This window comes from Pollicipes pollicipes, unplaced genomic scaffold, assembly GCF_011947565.3.
Source record: "Pollicipes pollicipes isolate AB1234 unplaced genomic scaffold, Ppol_2.1 Scaffold_5724;HRSCAF=6776_pilon_pilon_pilon, whole genome shotgun sequence".
Classification (NCBI taxonomy): domain Eukaryota; kingdom Metazoa; phylum Arthropoda; class Thecostraca; order Pollicipedomorpha; family Pollicipedidae; genus Pollicipes; species Pollicipes pollicipes.
In genome coordinates this window covers 33557129-33573695 of record NW_023596746.1, presented here as the reverse complement: position 1 = coordinate 33573695, position 16567 = coordinate 33557129, and the positions used below count along the sequence as shown (strand labels likewise).

The following is a 16567-nucleotide window of genomic DNA, read 5'->3' as shown; positions in this document are numbered from 1 at the left end:
GTGAGGAGACTAAAATCTTTACCGTCGGAAATTTATCCCACACGATTTAGTTCCGAGCGTAAAATCTTTCCGTCCTGTACTGCAACTTTTAACCTTTTTATTAGGGCAATAGCCGACAAAAACCCTTTGTTACGGTAAGTACTGTGCCCTGTTGCGCATTGTATTTACGAATTGAGAGCATTCTACCACAAAATATATGGGTAACGTGCTGTCTAAAAAAGCTACTTGTTGACAATAAAGACATAAAACTCAACACCTCTTTAAATACTACATGGGCTTCATGGAAAGCATTTAAGGAAAAGTTTAATGCGCTACGTGAATGAGCTTCTTACACTTCTGAGCAGAGGCGTTGGCTCACTTTGCCACCATGGTGTCCAGTGAATTAACGCCTGAATATCGTGCCGCTTGAACACCAGTATTCGCTGCGAGACGCCTGTTATCCTCGAACGGGCAACGCCAAATACGAGCTCGCACGCACGCTAAGTGAGCCTCATTTGTATCATTTGAGTGAACTGGCTGACGCAGCCGCAGGAGCTGCTCTGTAGCGCGTCTTCTTAGAGCGTGGCTGCTCCTCTCGAGCGCACTGAAAACAAATTTGTGCGATAGGGTTCACCGGCGGCATTTTTGAATCTCCTCATTTAAAATTTTTAAAAGAGCACCTGACAAGGTGGACAGCTATCTAAGCAAATAATGGTTTTATGAGCTTAAAGGAAGAAGTAATTATTTAAAGGAGTCGTTGTGTAATGCTCATTCGAGTAGAGGGGGGGGGGGAGGGGGCTCTCATTCAGGGAACCCACGCTGTGTAGGATATGGGGAAAATTGGTGACTCAGCCAGTGGTAGCGCGCGTTATTCAAGGTACCAGATAAGAATGAGCAAGCTGCTATAAAGACCCGCATTACAACTAATCAGGGGCCACTTCTTTCGCCGCCCCAAGCTCCACTTTTCAGTCGCCGAATACGTTGGTTGTCACTTTTACGCAAGGATGTAGAATCCTATTCAGTTAGGGAGGAGATTAACCTCATTAATTCTCGCCCCAGACCCCCAGCTTTGAGTAGAAAGTGGCCAAGTCCGGAAAGAATCCCGTTTCTTGGTCAATTTTGGGTGTAGGTTGCGCCATTTTCACTGCTCATCCTCGAACTTGTTTTGCAAAGCTACTCCTCAGCTTTTACCTGATATATTTCGAATTGTGAACCAGGGATGGATGCTCACTGTTGTTCCAGAGAGAAGCAGTTCGATTGTCTGTTTAAATAGCTGCTTATAAACTGGCAACGAAATGAAAACAGGCAACAGGTCACCAAAGCGGTAGGGCGCTCATGGGCCTAAGAGTACATTTGATCAGACTGGGCAATATAGAATCTTCGTGGCGTCGTGTGTAATCCATGGCGTCTGGAATGTTTTTTTCGTTTGCTGGGAGTCAGTCGGACAAGGATATATGTCACGTCACGCAGAATCCATGCCAGATACGCAGCACCTTTTAAGATACGCTTGATCGCAATGACAAACTTGCGGAGCAGAAGTTTCAGATGCTCTAAGTCGAGAGAAAACGAACACGTTTTACCACATGTGGTGACAACTGAGTACACATCGTGTGGGTCAGTCATTGTATTGACTAGAAGTCCACCCACTTGTCTTTTCAGGCCTTGGTTCGTCGAACATAATGACGTAAGATACTACAACCCGTATGAAGTCGAAATGTGATGAATGTCACAGATACTAACGTGCTCATTTGGAAGAAAAAAAGCTTAAAGTACATATGGGTTACGGCACCACACGTGATACCGTGCAGGACCAGGGCTTGCTGTAACACAGGCCGTACTTTCTGAGGAAACATTCACATGGGGCCAAAACCCAGGCCCGCAGTTTTCTATGTCATTGACGACACGCTTCTCCCACGGAACCGTTTTGTCCACGATCACGCAGAGGAATTTGGTGTGCCGTGAACATCTGTTGGTAAAACTAACATTTTCTTTAAGCGGTACGCCTAAGACCGCACATCAGCTTTCTGCCCTTTCATTCCTGGAGCTTGCACCACGCCTGAAGTTCGCCAGCCGACATTCAAACGACTTTTTAGTGTGCGAAGACTGCGCTCCTTGGGGGGAACATGGCCCAGGACCAGGAGCTGGATGCCATCTGCATATAAGGTAAGGCATCCGCGTGACAGATGAAGCGTCTATGGGACGATTAATGCGTACATACGACTGGAGAGGTCGTTTGCAAGGCAGGGTAAACAAGGATGGTTGGGCTATGCACCCCTGGGACACTCCATCATTTACCGGCAGGGCCGTCAGTCCCACCGCACCACTCACTTCCGGTCAGTCAGACAAGCTTTGAACCAATTATAGACCACGCCGTAACATTGGAGCTTTGCCACAAGCTAATCATGAAAAACACTGTCGCACGCCTTGCATATATCGACAAGCGTTTGCCAAGCACCTGTCTTCGCTGTCAATGTTCCTCGCCGGCTCCTTGTCAGCGGCGGGCAGATCGTCTTCCGTGCAGTGGCCTTGCCGGTGAGCGTGTTGGGCAGGGCTGAGGATACCATCGCGATGGGGATATGTGTCCAGCTGGTCACAAACAGCTGCCATAGCAATGCTTCGTCGTCATGGGGGTTTTACGACGCACTCAGCTGCTGAGGCTATATGCCGTCGCCTGCCTCTCACCCTGGCAGGAAGGGCGGGCACCGCGAGGAATCGAACCGCGAACCTCTGGTTTCCCAGACGCGCAGCTTAATTACTACACTATCGGCACACCGTAGCAATTATTCCAGAGTTCCTTTGCCAAAGAAATACAATTACGAAGGATGCTTCCAAATCAACAGCAGTCGAGAATGTTGCCGCAGGCTCTATACTAATCGTGTTAACTGCACCCAGATCTTGATGCGTCTGGCGCTAATAAAGCACATCCTTAAGTAAACTGTGTTACACAAGAGCCGCGGGAGACGGTGTCCGGGTGCACGAGCGGCCGCGCCTGCAGGAAGGTAGGTTTGGAGCCCAGTACCGGTGCTGTGGGGTGGGGGGGGGGAGGGGGAATGACAATAGGTACACGCATTAATACGATTAGTGATGGTAGCTCCTAATGTGTCAAGACTGTTTGTTTTGGGCGAACTGCCTTGAAGCACGGTAATGACGAATAATGACTGTATGGAACAATCAGCCTTTCGCGCACTTGATAAACTGGGCGGTAAGTGGATCGATCTATTGCGAATGCAGGCGGCGAGTTAAAACAGAAGCTGGCGATCCACTCAATCATCCCCACTTCTGATAGCACGTACTTGGTCACCAGCGTCCATTCCAAGCCTCTGAAGCATTGGCAAATGCCGTTCCCTAAGCGTTTTCTTTTGTATGATGTCTTCCGTTTTTTTCGGCCACAACAGTCCACAACTGGTCCTTCGAGCGCAGACGAACAATCATCACTGCGCCGAGTGGGTGCCATCTTTGCTAGGTGTAGGTTCAGGCAAAAGTACTTGCTAGGTCATCTTTGCATGGTTATGAGTGACGGTTGCCTCTTGCTAGTTTCAGCACATTGGTTGATATAAGTACTTGACCACTGTTCTTTTAAATCCACGGACGATTAACTTTTGGAAGAAAGACACAAATTTGAACAAGATTATGAATCATTATATTCCAAGGCCGGCAAACATCCCCAGACATAGCTAGAGTAACCCAACGGCCAACGAGGTCACAGCGGTGCTAAGTAAAGCCGAGTCGAGGTTACGTCACAGGCTAAGTCAAATAACCTTGCGAGATTGACGTCTTTACGACAATGTCTTGGGAATACTTAATACGGCTTTGAGACGTCCAGCATTCCCGTACGATCACAAAGCTTGCTTGGTATTTCCGTTTAACCGCGACCTCTTGGTCCACTGAAAGTCGGTTTTTAAGCGTACACGTTTCTGATACATCATTGACCAGTTAAAAAGGAAAAAACACAACAAGCAGTGCCAGACTTACTTAAGGACGAAGCTATGTCAGGCCATGCTTTTGGAACAATCAAAAATAGCGTAAGCAGGCCTTTCACGGCGACCAACTGTGTCTTACTACCCGGGTCAAAGCCATGGAAAATCATAAAATACCTTCATGGGATTTCACCTCGCGCTGGACACTTAGATAAAGGCATGGCCGCTCTGCTCTGCAGATGCATCTAAAGCTAAAGGAAGGCGGCAAGGGTGCACAAAGCGTGCCTACACGACTGAGGTCAGCCATAAAAAATGCTGCCCAGCAATGTCAACGAGGGTTCCAGGTCACGAACGGGCTACCGCCACGTTGTTCTGTGTCCACTGCATCCACGTAATCTACCGTGATGTTTGGATATCGAGTCAGCAGGGCGGGTTGCACGAACTTCCCCATTCTGCGGGATGGGGCGCGACCGGCCAGGTTGCCGGGCTAATTTCATATTTGATATGACCGACCCAGGGGAAGCGCACAGGATTTGCCGTCTCTCTAGCGTGTTGGTCGGGCTCACATGTGCACTTCGCGGCGGAGCTTCAGTAATCAGACGCTTGGTGTACGGCATAGGCAGCACACTAAGAGGCAAGGTGGGTGGTATTGAGTTAGGAAGCTCACGGAAGCGTATGAAAATTCCCTGCGGCACTAAAGGCATGACATACGTTCTCAATCCTTTTTTAAACGGACCATCCAATTTATACGGGTAACCTTGCTAAGGCTATGCTGTTTTAATATGTTGTATGTTGCTGCATTGCTTTCTGCATTAACCATCCAGCAGTGAGCTGAACGATTTCTAGGAATTCATCGCAAGGCAAGAACCACGCATACACTTGGTAAAATTCTCAGCCCAGCCCTCCATGAATAGAATATCTTCAACTAATGTCATATACATCATGAGAAATGCATCGAAATATGAAACCTTCATTAACGTAACTGCTAGTGCATTTGGACATGCTCTAGATACGATGGTCATATTTCTCATTCATAATGATCATTTGGACATACTCCAAGATCAATTGACGGGGAACTTCTTAATTCAAATATGCACCTGGATCCTAAGGGTGGATCCTGTGATTCTTTTGGGGGTTCTAAGCACACATGTGCTTCATATCAACCAAAACTGACAGTGTCCATCGATCATCGGATCTGGAATTTGCAAGCTTTATTGTTGTGTTCAGCGAATAAACTGGCGTCCGTCAAGAAGTCCTGATCTCTCAACGTCACTCTTCAAATGTAAAATGACGGGAAACTCGACATCGACCGAAAGTTACCGGCCAATTGGGAAGTCTATGCATTAAAGAATATTCCATTATTGATAAATCCAAAATGGCTGGTAAATTTTGAGTGATACGAAGTCCCCGTCATTTGCCTTGATTTTGACGTTAAAGGTGGTGTTTTTGTGCATTGTGCATTTTTTGTTTTTGAATCCCCCACTTTTTGTTCCTCTCACTTAATGTTACCTCAAACCCGTACGAATTGATCACCAATATCAGTTTTCTTGAAATCCTTCTGAATTGTCCAGAATGTTGATTTAATGTAGCCAACCCTGTGGGGAAAATCTCAGTTGATTCCCTGCTCACCACTGTAAAAGTAATGCATTTCATTTGCCAGTTTTTTCAACGTGTGTTCTGTTATGTTTGCAACACACTGTTGTGTCACCGTGTTTGAGTAGGCAATAACGCTACGAAAGCTAGAAGCAGTCTGTTCAGACAAAAGATCTGCGAACATGACGCTATTATCCCGCGAATTCAACGAAACGTTATCCTATGGATTTTGCCTCTCCCCTGAGGCGTTTAGATCGGTAGCCCTTTCGATGCGCACTTTTGCTTTGGGCATGTGGATATCACATGATCCACGTGACGCCCTTGCTCAAATTCGACCATCCAACTTCTCGGTAACAGGCCCTTGCCCGCTGGGCCAATCACAAACGTCTTTTAATTGCACCGATAGATGTGCGAGCGGTCGTTGCAATGATGTTGGTGGTCGCGACTGCACAGAAAAGTGTAGTGCTGTTGTAAATAGTTGACAGCGTAATTGTGACTAGAAAAAATAATTAACATTGATATCCTTATCAAGCTCGACGGCGCTGCAGTGGCACTACCCAGTGCTGTTATTAGACGTGACCAGTCCTGATGTTTCACACGGGTATGTTCTTGAAATGCACCCGGAGGTGGGACACGCCGTTTAACAGGCGAGGACTTCTAGATGACGGATGCAAGTTCATGCAACGAGATATCCTGATACAAATCGGAAGCCGGCCGGCAGCATTTGAGTGACGCGCAGTTTCCAGTCATTCGATCTTGATCTGACCTTGAAGGGTGCATTGAGAAGTCAGGACCTCCAAACGGATGTTATTGTGTTTGCTGCCGATGATTCTGGTGCTTGGAAATCAGAAAACGACGAGCACGTTTTGGATGATTTGAGGCTCCTCGCCATTTGACCTTAAAGATCACGTGAAGTTGAAGAAAAAAAAAACGCGTCGGATTCGGTGTTACCTCGCTGTCATATATCACCGGATGGTTTTCATCGAAATCGAGTCGTCGCCAAGTAAATCGCATCTTAACAGACGTGGACGTCGTAGATCTAAGATCCAGGACTCAGGGATCCCATCCTAGGATTCCTGTCGAGGAACTGACACATGCTTGGTTGTTCTGCGAACAGGGGTATAATTTGCTGATCAGCTCGAGGAAGGGGGTAATCCCAATCTTCTAGAAAAAGTGGGCCCAATCCCAGAAGCCCGTTTGCTGGTGTTCTTGGGGTATGATGTTATTTGCACTGCTCACCTCCACCCAGTGATTCCTTTTTATTTAGCTACAGGCTTCCTTAACCACGCTTCCTCGTCATCTGACATTGAACGATAACCGTGGGTTCCTATTTTTTTGGAAGACGCTACGTTGAACGGTGAAGGAAATCACGAAAGAGGAATGCGCAACTTCCTTAAATATCCGCGAATGTATTCAAGGACGTGCAGATGTACAGGCGGGGCAGCCCAAGCTGGGCATACCGTAGCATGAACAATATGGCCGTTCCGAGTCGTTCCAGCTTTTCCGCAAACGAATGGGAGTGCGTTATGCAATACACGACGGTGTCCCATCTACCGGCCGCCCTGCGCACCAGTCCTTTGTTCAACCAGCTTTCACTTCGCCAGCATTCCAGCGACCAACGGCGGCCTCTAATCCACACAGCGCGAACTACAACAGTACGTCTGTACAGACTTCATCTCGGTCGCACGTTGAGACGCTCACGCCCTGGACACGGGCTTGGCCACCGGGGACGTCCACAGGTCCAGGGTACTCCACACCTTCGTCATGGTCTCGAGCGCGTCGGCGTCGGCCCACTCGCCGCCGCCGAGACGGGCTCCGTCGCGTGGCGCCTCCACGGCGGCCAGCGCCCGGCGCCAGCCCGGCTCGCCGCCGTCCACGGCCGCCACCCACGGGCACCAGCCGCGGTGGGCCTCCAGCGGGCCGCGCCGCGCGCCGCGCGCCCGCTTCGCTTCAGGCGCGCCGACTTCGCCCTCCCGCGGCCGCTTGGAGGCGCCGGCCTCCGCGGTGTCGGCGTCCGGCTCGCATCCGTCCACGCCGCCACTCGCGGCGTCACCCTCGCCACCCTCGTCACCGCCATCTGGAGTTGGCGACCGCGCCTCGGTGCTAGTGGTGGCGACGGACGCTTCAGATGGCGCGCCGGCGCCGGCGGCGGCGTCAGACCCCGCGGACGCATCGCCACCGTCGCTGTCGTCCGATGACGAGGTCGTGCTGCTGCTCTCCTCGGCGGGAGGCGCCTGCGCACCGTTTTCATCATCATCGCTGGCGGACGGCGACAGCGCGTGGTTGCCGTTCTGGTCGTGTGTCTCCGAGCCGTCACCGACGTCCGCCTCACTAGATGATGAGCGGTCACGCGCACCGCCCGGAGATGACGTCCGAGACGCGTCAGCGCATGACGTGCGAGGCTTGCCGGCCGGTGGCGCGCGAGACCCGTCCGGAGAGGGCGTGCCGGAACCGTCGGAGCCGTCGGCGGCTGTCGCGGTGATCGCAGCAGCGTCGCCGTCCTCGGTCCCGCGCACATCGCCGTCACCGTTCTCAGAGGCCGACGTGCGCGTGTCGCCATCCACGTCTGACGCCGAGCCATCAGTGTCGTCCTCCTCGCTGGACGACGTTGCGGCGCCGGAGTCATCATCGCCCGACCGCACGGCGGGCTCGGCCGACGTAGGCGGCGCGGCACCGCTAGCGAGAGCGGAGGCGTCGCCGGCCGCGCCGACGTCAGAGCCTTGCTCGGGCGGTCCGGGATCTGACGACGGGCTGAGTGCGCTCCGCTCCTGACTGGCGTCGCCTGATTTGTAAGACGCCTTTTCGGATGGCTCGTCCGGTCCCTGTGAGCCGTCCCGATGACTCCTGACTTCGTCCGCGTCACCGGATTGCGGCATGGGCGTATCTTGGCCGGCATCAGAAGCTTCACAGAGTACACTCGTGGACTGGGGTCCGTCGCCCCGTACCTTACATGCGTCCTCGTCCACAGATGGGTGCTCTGCTTCTCCCTCCGACGAACTCGACGCTAGCTCCGGCCCCCGTGCTGCAAGCGCTGGCTCTTTCTCACGGAGCGGTGATTCAGGAGACAGGACTGGATCCGCAGGCTCGTCTTGCGACACCGCAGCGGAGGGAACGTCAGGCGCGGCGTCGCGATGCTCGCTGCTCGGCCTCTCAGGAGAGGGCACCTGGCCTCCACTCACCACGGAGGCATCGGAGCTCGCGTGCTCCTCCCCATCTCCTCGTCCTTGCCCGGCTCCCCGCCCATCGGGTGACTTGGCACACGCGACTGAAGCTCCCCCGTCAGGCTGAGGTGCCGGGACGCCCGCGCAGTCGCCCTGGTCCTCGCCTTGCGGGCGATGATCGCGGGCTGTGGTCTGCCGCGCCCGCTCCGGTGTCGTATCCATGTCACAGTCGGTCGCATCGGCAGCCATGCTCGCTTTCTCTTCCACCGTCTTTACGTCTTCACAGGCGGCTGGTGCGGAATAAATGTGAGAAGGGTCCCACACGCGGCAGCCAAAACTGCAGCGCAGGTATTTCCCATTGTCAAGAAGATCCCAACCGGACAGCACATACTTGACAGCCACCTGAAATAGAGTAGACTCGGTTGGAGACAGTCGTCGTGGTAGTAGTAGCCATTGGGGCTTTCGGGCTCTTCGACTGCGCGATCATATAGGGCCATAATGTGGGTTGGAGGCAGCCAACAGGCAGCAATTCAGTCCCTGCAGTTTTGAACGGGGTAGGCGGCGAAACGCATGCCGGTATGTGCGACGCCCATAAGCTCCGCAGCCCTCCTGGACAAATGCAACCTTCTTTTGCGTCATTATGCAATTCAATCGCTCTGGACAAATGCTCTTCGACCACACCATCGATTTACCCCAACGCAGCACGCCTAGCAACAATGTTCGCCGGTCGAGACGTCACATGCGATCACATCGATTCTCTTGTTTAATGATATCTACGAACGTACCGGGAGCCGGCAGCTTGCCTTACGTGCACAGTCCTATAGATTCCTCACGGACCACTCGGGGACGAGGACAACAGAGCGCTAGTTAGACAACATGCGAATGGACATCCGAAGCCCCATCTGTTCCGGCTGCTGGCGTTGGCCGGCAGTGCTCACCTCGGCCCGCTGGGAACTCGGCAGATCGGCACCACACGCCTCGGCCAGGAGCGCGGCGGCCGGCGCCGCCGCCACCAGCGGCTCGGCGGCGGCCGGCAGCGGCAGCTCCGCGCGCGCCAGCAGCCGCAGCTGGCGCAGCAGGCGGTCGCGGCCGGCGGCCGTGTCGGGCAGCGGCGGGCGCAACGCGGCGGCCGGCAGCGCGGCGGCCGTCCAGCGGCAGCCGGGCCGGTGCCCGGCCGCCACCAGGCGGCGCAGGCGCGCCACGCCGGCTGCGTGCTGGCGCGGCCGACCGCGGCTGGGCAGACGCGCTGACACGGCCGCCTGGCATGCGCCGCAGCGTAGCCGGGGTCCCGGCTCCAGCAGCCAGCCGCGGCGCGCGCACTCCAGCGCGCTCAGCGGCTCGCCCGGCCAGCGCGCCGGCGAGAAGGTGGCCAGCCGCGCCAACAGCTGCTCGCGGCTCCGCGACGTCGACCTGCAACAGCGCAGACGGCCAGCTGCCCGGACAGGGTCGGCGCGGAGGGCCGGTTGGCGCGGCGGTCCGCCGATCTCGGGCAAAGACAGAGGAGCGGAGGTCAATCTCGCGACGGGTGCAACGAGTGCTTCATGGCGTGCATCTAGACCAAGGCTATTTCGATGGTCACGGCATGCTGCTGTTATATGTCGAATGTCGTCATGAGTATTCAGTAGGATGAGCCCATTCTTAATCACATCAGGTGTAATGGAAGGATGTCGTGACAAAAGGCTCGCATGCGATCCGTTGTCATTCATAACGGACATCCGTCGTGGTTTTGGAAGTCTCCGGGCCTGAAAGATTGGATCGTTTACCTATTTATTCATTTCCAATGGCCAAAAATAGCATTACTTTTGTATTTCCAGACATTCTCATGCCAGGCGAAATAATGAGTGTACACATGTCATGTCAAAGAGGTTCTAATGCAGAGAAGTGTCTAAAAAGGAATAAAATGACCACGCATAATCAGCCGGCATTTCACCCCATGTCGGACGTTACACAAATGGCTTAGCACGCTTCCCCTGAAAACCCGTCATTAACAGAACTTCTCTCGGAACAACCTCTCGTCGGGATTCACATCAGTCGCCGGAAAACGCCTTACGCGCTCACGCCGAAACGCCTCGAAAACGCGCTCCACTCACACTCAAACACCCACACGTGGCACACGCGTGGCCTGGCCCACACAACCGACACGTCGGCAGACGGACCACGCCGATTGCCACCGGGCAAGCCCACCACGGCGGCCGGCCGTTCGCGCGGGCCGCCCGTCCCGCCCCGCCACTTTACGTGGTACTCTCGATCAGCGTGTCGCGCATGGCGCTCATAGTGGGCGCGGCGGCATCGTCGCGCAGCTTGAATATGCTCTCGATGACGTTGAGTTCGGTGGAGGTGGTGTCGAGGCCGGCGAAGGCGCACCAGTCGTTGACGACCATGCCAGCGCCGATGACGTCCGAGCCGCGGTTGACGGTGCCGGCGACGAGCGGCACCTGCAGCAGCGACGACAGCTCGTCCAGGTCCTGGCTGGACGTCTTCGGGTGCACCAGGCCGCCCTGGTTGCTCAGGCAGCTGTACGAGCCCACCAGCAGGTTGTCGGCCAGCGTGTGCCGGAACACCTCGACGCGCAGCGTGTCGGCCAGGATGTCCTCCGTCTCCCGGTCCAGGTCCGGGTGCACCAGCGACACGTAGTCGTTGCACACGATCACGTTGCCGAGCGCCGACAGCCGCTCCTCGATGCGCCGGATCTGCACCGAGTCGGGCAGCGCGTTGCGCAGGTGCTGCAGCTCCTGGTCGGTGGTCGTGCTCGGCACCAGCAGGCCGTGCCGATTGCCGACGCTCAGGTTGCCGACGATGCGGCAGCCAGCGATGGAAGCGTGCACCACCGGGATCGTGTCGGCCAGCTCCGACTCGAAAAGGCTGTAAAAGTTCTCCGAGCCGCCAATGCCCACCAGGCAGTAGGCGTTGGTCAGGTTGGAAAACACGCCAATCTCGTTGTTACCCTCGAATTGCGTGCGCACCGCCATTCTGCAAGGCAAGGAGAGGCGTGGCACTTACGACGGCCGGCTCAGGGCGTCAGCGACGAGTCTGCATACTGAGGACGTCATGTCATGTCTCAGTTGCATGAGGGCTGCTACCTCTAACCACTAAAGAGCAAGAACCTTAAACACATGCCTTGTGTTGTCTTGACTTTCTGATGTGAAGGATGGCATCATATGATTCAAGATGACACAATACATGCATCACTTTTACAGACCAAAAACTAGATGTTCATAATCTGATCACCACACACCACACACCTTTCCCCTTTTCTAACACCTACGGCTAAATGGGTGCATAAATGCAGCTTATGAACAACTGAACTATTTGAGAAACCAGATATGTCTATCATGGCCACTGTCTTGAACTATGCCACTTTCTCTCTTTATTATCATGTGAACAAATGCAATCCTTTAGGTGCTGGTTGTGCTGCCTTGTCCCAGCTTGCAAAGCATCATTCCAGGATTTCCTCAAAACAGCTGCATCCTCCTTTCATTCAGCGATGCAGCAAAAAGTGTTGCAATGTCTGCAACTGACAAATATTTTTTATGTACAGGCAATAGATTTTCAATATTTGGTATTTTCACTCACACTAAGTGGGAATGCAGCTGAAGATATTTAAAAATCAGTAGTGACAATAAAATCATGACACATATTCTGCACTGCATAACTACAAACACTGGCATGCCAAATCTCAAGCTTGCATGTACTGAACTCAGGCCCAGCTAAAGCACCCTCAACTTTTAAAGTACTTATGTGACAAACATTTTTGGACTACTTGTGTCAGAAAACTTCCTTTAATAAAACACCATGATTCCTGAAACATTGGCTGTCTATGGGGGGAGGGGGGGGGGGGCAAAATTGGTGGCAGCCCTGCAACAACCTCTGGGCACTCAGGTTTTTGCCATAAATGCTCCCCATTTTTCTGCAGGATGCACTGCTATGCCAAATATACCCCATATAACATGCATTTTTGAGTCTTTGGTGTGGTGAGATGGCCTGATACAAATCTGTCCAAGACAGAAATGTTTCTGCTATTTTTGTTTCAGTTAAACATTTAGTTGTTGTTGCACACATTAGATGGGCTCCAGTACGGCAAAAAATTTATCTGCAGTACTGGACACCAACATAACATCAGTGAGCTGAGCCTGGTTAACATGCACATCTAACCTATGCCAGGCAAATTATGCTGCATGTTTGAATTATTTTTGCCTTAAAATATGTAGTCTTGGAATTGGTCTTAAATGACCTTCAAAGTACAGTTATTCCAAAGAATACATAACACCAACCTTAACACCAAGAAAAATGTCAGGTTAGCTTCAGTTAGGTAACACTGAAGTTGGATTCAATCTGACAAAAACCACAGAACCCAACTGCAAGGCCCATCTTCATCTGCTATTTATCATGATATATATATATATATATATATATATATATATATAACCATTATCATTTGCCATTGGAACAAGCACAGGCTAGCCCATATACTTGTTATAGCACCAGGCATATCCTGAGAGGCTGCCAGTTCTCCACATATCTTGAGAGGCTTTCACTCATCCACATTTAGTGAGAGGTCCTCACTCCTCTACATTTACTGAGAGGTTCTTTCTTCTCATCCTACTCTTGGCACAACTACAATCACTGGTTGTCACAGAGCAGACACAGCTGCAGGGTTTCATGTGTTTCTGGGAGGCATGCCATTGATGGTGAAGGGGTGCCTCACAAGACATAACTCAGAGGTAGCAAGAAGACAACAATGGAAGCTGAAGAAACCTTGAGCTGGCACCTTGAGTTATGCTCATCAAAAATAGCTCAGCAAATGATTAATAGGCCCTCCCACCTGCAGTGGCATCATCAACCTCGATTGAGCACCCAAAACCTATGCTCATTGAAATGGGCTGATATCATGCATAACATCCCATACCTATCATATCCATCCCTTTTTTGAAACTGGTAATCTGAAGAAGCTCATAGACTGGGAATGACAGGCCAAGTGATATTTTACACTCCAACTCCATTCCATCATGAAACCTGCCAAAACATTGAGTGCTACATTAATGAAACATCTTGTTAGTTGCCATATGGAGTGCAAATTTCATTCTGCCATGATCATTTGCAATGTCTTGGGAAAATCAGGCACCATAAGCTGAGCATGTGGTGGACAGGACAGTGCACACACCATAATTGTATATGCATATATACATAAATATATACTTGTTGAGAACTTGTCCAAACATATTTATATTGGAGTGCACTTCAAACATGACTGTGTTCAGGTAGCACTGTGGTGCAATCAAATCCCAATGCAGGACCAAATAATGCCAACATGCTTTATGCTTCTGCATAACATATATTTGTATGACATAGCCTGCAGTTGCTCCTCTTCAAAACTTTCTGCACACCTCACATGACACAACAAACACCTGTAAATCACAAACTTCCCAAAAGTACTTACAATGATGTACCGTAACTACAGAGATAACCACTTACATGTTAATGTAGCTCTCCTTTGAAGATCCGATTCGCCAGTGGGCCGGGTGCTTCACAACTTGAAAGTGCCAAGGTTTCAGCACACTAATGCCGTGCAAAGGTATTGACACTGATTGGACAGAAAGATATGGAACGCTGGTACCGTAGGCAAAGTACTAACGCTTATAACGTGAGCGCCACCTCGGCCCCTCCCGCTCTCAGCAGCGCCCCCGAGTCCAAAGACCACGAGTCGCCCCACACACCACTTAATACCGCGCCCCCGGTGCGGCGTCCGCGTCGTCGCGCAAGCGATGGCACGATGTTTCATATCATGGCGCAAGCGCCGCGTGCTTTGCTCTCCTGTGACGTAAGCAGCGCGAAGCAGCGGCGATGATATTCACAGAAGTGGTACAGCTTACAGAAATGAGTCCTGCTACTGCATCCAGAGTTTCCCGATCAAAAAAGTTGAACCGAATGCCAGACAAGACAGAAAAATCTAATTGTTACTATTAGCAAGTTTTTCAGGGAAAGCTAATATCAACGACACAGTTTGAGCATTTGATAAATGCATTTCTCCCTGCGTTATCGCTTGATTACATCATAGGACGCCTCCATAATGCGCGGACTGTGAACAAAGCGGCTAGTGCCGCGGCGTATCTTGGAACTTTATCATTCAGAAAGTTAGGCAATGACAGTACAATGATGACACTAATATCAGATCAGTAACGGGGCTTCTGCCCTCCGTACGGAACCAAGCTACCCACTCTGTTTCTCCGGAAAGGCTTGTTACTCTAACTCCGTAAGTGTATCGCACACTTCATGCGTGTCCACCTGAAAAGTTCTGCGGACACAAATAAAGCTGACCAAGTTCCGAAAATTGGAGCGCAGCGGTAGATCATGGGAAGCTGGTGGACGCAGGTTACCTCGATTCCATGCCTCAAGCCTTCGATTATATACCTCACGACCGTCTGGTCTCGAAGCTCCATGCTTGCGGCGTGCGAGGTAACTTGCTGCGCTGGATCAGGGCCTTCCTAACTCACCGGTTGCAGAGTGCCGGTCCGGAACTCAAAGTTGAACTGGATCGACGTCGCCAGCGACATCCCTCAAGGATGCTGGGACCGACGCCATACATCATCTCCTTTGACCAGATCATGCACGAAGCGCGGCTAAGATGTCCGCGGATAACACTAGGCATATCGTCGTGTTCCGAGGCCCCTGACTGCGTCCCTTCTGCAGGCGGGCCCCCAATAGCCTGGTCAAGTGGTCAGAGGGTTAGCCACCCTTTCAGAACATCAAGTGCAGAGTAATGCACATCTACAAGAACTGCAACCCGAGACTAACTTACTTCATGCATGGCGCCGAAGTCGCGGTCGAGCCCATCGAGAACTGAACGTCGGGTTATGGAACCTAAGGTTCCTTATGCATACGGCGGAGGGGATTTTGATGGCCAACCAGATGATGGCGTCGCGGAGTGGTCATTAGCCAGCATCGGCGTTTACACGCCGCCACGGCGGCACAAGGCCAAGGTACGCCATGATTTGGGAGTATGAGACCATGTTTTTTTAGCATGGCATCACCTGGAGTTCGTTCCAAAAACTGGACCAGGAGCGGCCGGAGCGGGTTCAACGACGAGCTACTTGTCTTGTCCAAGAGGCGAGGCACCGCCATATCCTGAGATGCTCCGACTCCTACAGCTGCCCTCGCTGAACTACCGTCGTCGCGGGAGAGACATGGCTCCAGCGTCACAAATGTTTCACAGAGGCATGTCGCTGTCGATGGAGGTGTGCCTGGCAAGACACAACCCGAAGGTGACAAAACACCAGTGGAAGCTGGGAAAACCCCGCGCTGGGACTTCCGTTCGTCGAAACTCGCTCAGCATGCCGGCCGTATATGACTGGAACGCTCCTCCACCAGCCGTGGCATCGTCAACCTCAGTTGAGCGGTTAAAATCCAGGCCCGATTTACGCTGAGCTGACAACACGTAGGCCGCGCCACGCCGACCACATCCTTAATTTGACTGTTCCGTTACCTGAACGGGAGCTCGAAGAGACCGGGATCGACAAGTCAAGTGGGCTTTCAGGTTCCCAATCATTGTAAGATATGGCATGGTATGGTATGATGCGGTGTGGTGTGGTATGGTGTGGTGTGTGGTATGGCATGGTATGGTATGTAATTGATATGGTACGGTACGGTATGCTATGGTATGGTATGATATGATAATGTAAGGTAAGATAAGGTGAGGTAAGCTAAGCTAAGATAATGTAAGGCAAGCTAGAGTACGGAAGGGTCAGACCGGGTGGGGTAAGGTAAGGTAAGGTAAGGTAAGGTAAGGTAAGGCAAGGTATGGCACGGTACAGTTGGTAAAAGTAAGGTAAGTCACCAGGCACTCGATCAGGAAACACCGGGCGTCACGAAAAATTGCCACAGTTGGCTATAGTGTTCCCGTCAACGATTACTAACTGCTTT

The 16567-nt window shown here is 52.1% G+C and overlaps 2 protein-coding genes across 2 annotated transcripts; both read right to left on the bottom strand.

Moving 5' to 3' along the window:
- Positions 1-7186: 7186 nt before the first annotated feature.
- Positions 7187-9667, bottom strand: LOC119102963 (suppressor protein SRP40). Its single transcript, XM_037226413.1, has 3 exons — positions 9589-9667; positions 7430-9052; positions 7187-7282 (listed from the first exon to the last, which is right to left on the bottom strand). Exons 2-3 carry the CDS (start codon positions 8897-8899, stop codon positions 7187-7189), a joined length of 1566 nt encoding a protein of 521 aa, XP_037082308.1. The 5' UTR covers positions 8900-9052; positions 9589-9667.
- Positions 9668-10405: 738 nt separating this feature from the next.
- On the bottom strand, positions 10406-14397 carry eIF6 (eukaryotic translation initiation factor 6). Its single transcript, XM_037227027.1, has 2 exons — positions 14123-14397; positions 10406-11620 (listed from the first exon to the last, which is right to left on the bottom strand). Exon 2 carries the CDS (start codon positions 11617-11619, stop codon positions 10882-10884), a length of 738 nt encoding a protein of 245 aa, XP_037082922.1. The 5' UTR covers position 11620; positions 14123-14397; the 3' UTR covers positions 10406-10881.
- Positions 14398-16567: the final 2170 nt, after the last annotated feature.

Bases quoted from the DNA above. Each gene is read 5' to 3' on its own strand.
- LOC119102963 (XM_037226413.1), bottom strand. From the start codon at position 8,899: ATGGCTGCCGATGCGACCGACTGTGACATGGATACGACACCGGAGCGG. The intron at 7,283-7,429 runs GCGCGCGGCGCG...GGCGGCGGCGAG, and splicing joins GCGCGCCTGAAGCGAAGCGG to TGGGCCGACGCCGACGCGCT.
- eIF6 (XM_037227027.1), bottom strand. From the start codon at position 11,619: ATGGCGGTGCGCACGCAATTCGAGGGTAACAACGAGATTGGCGTGTTT.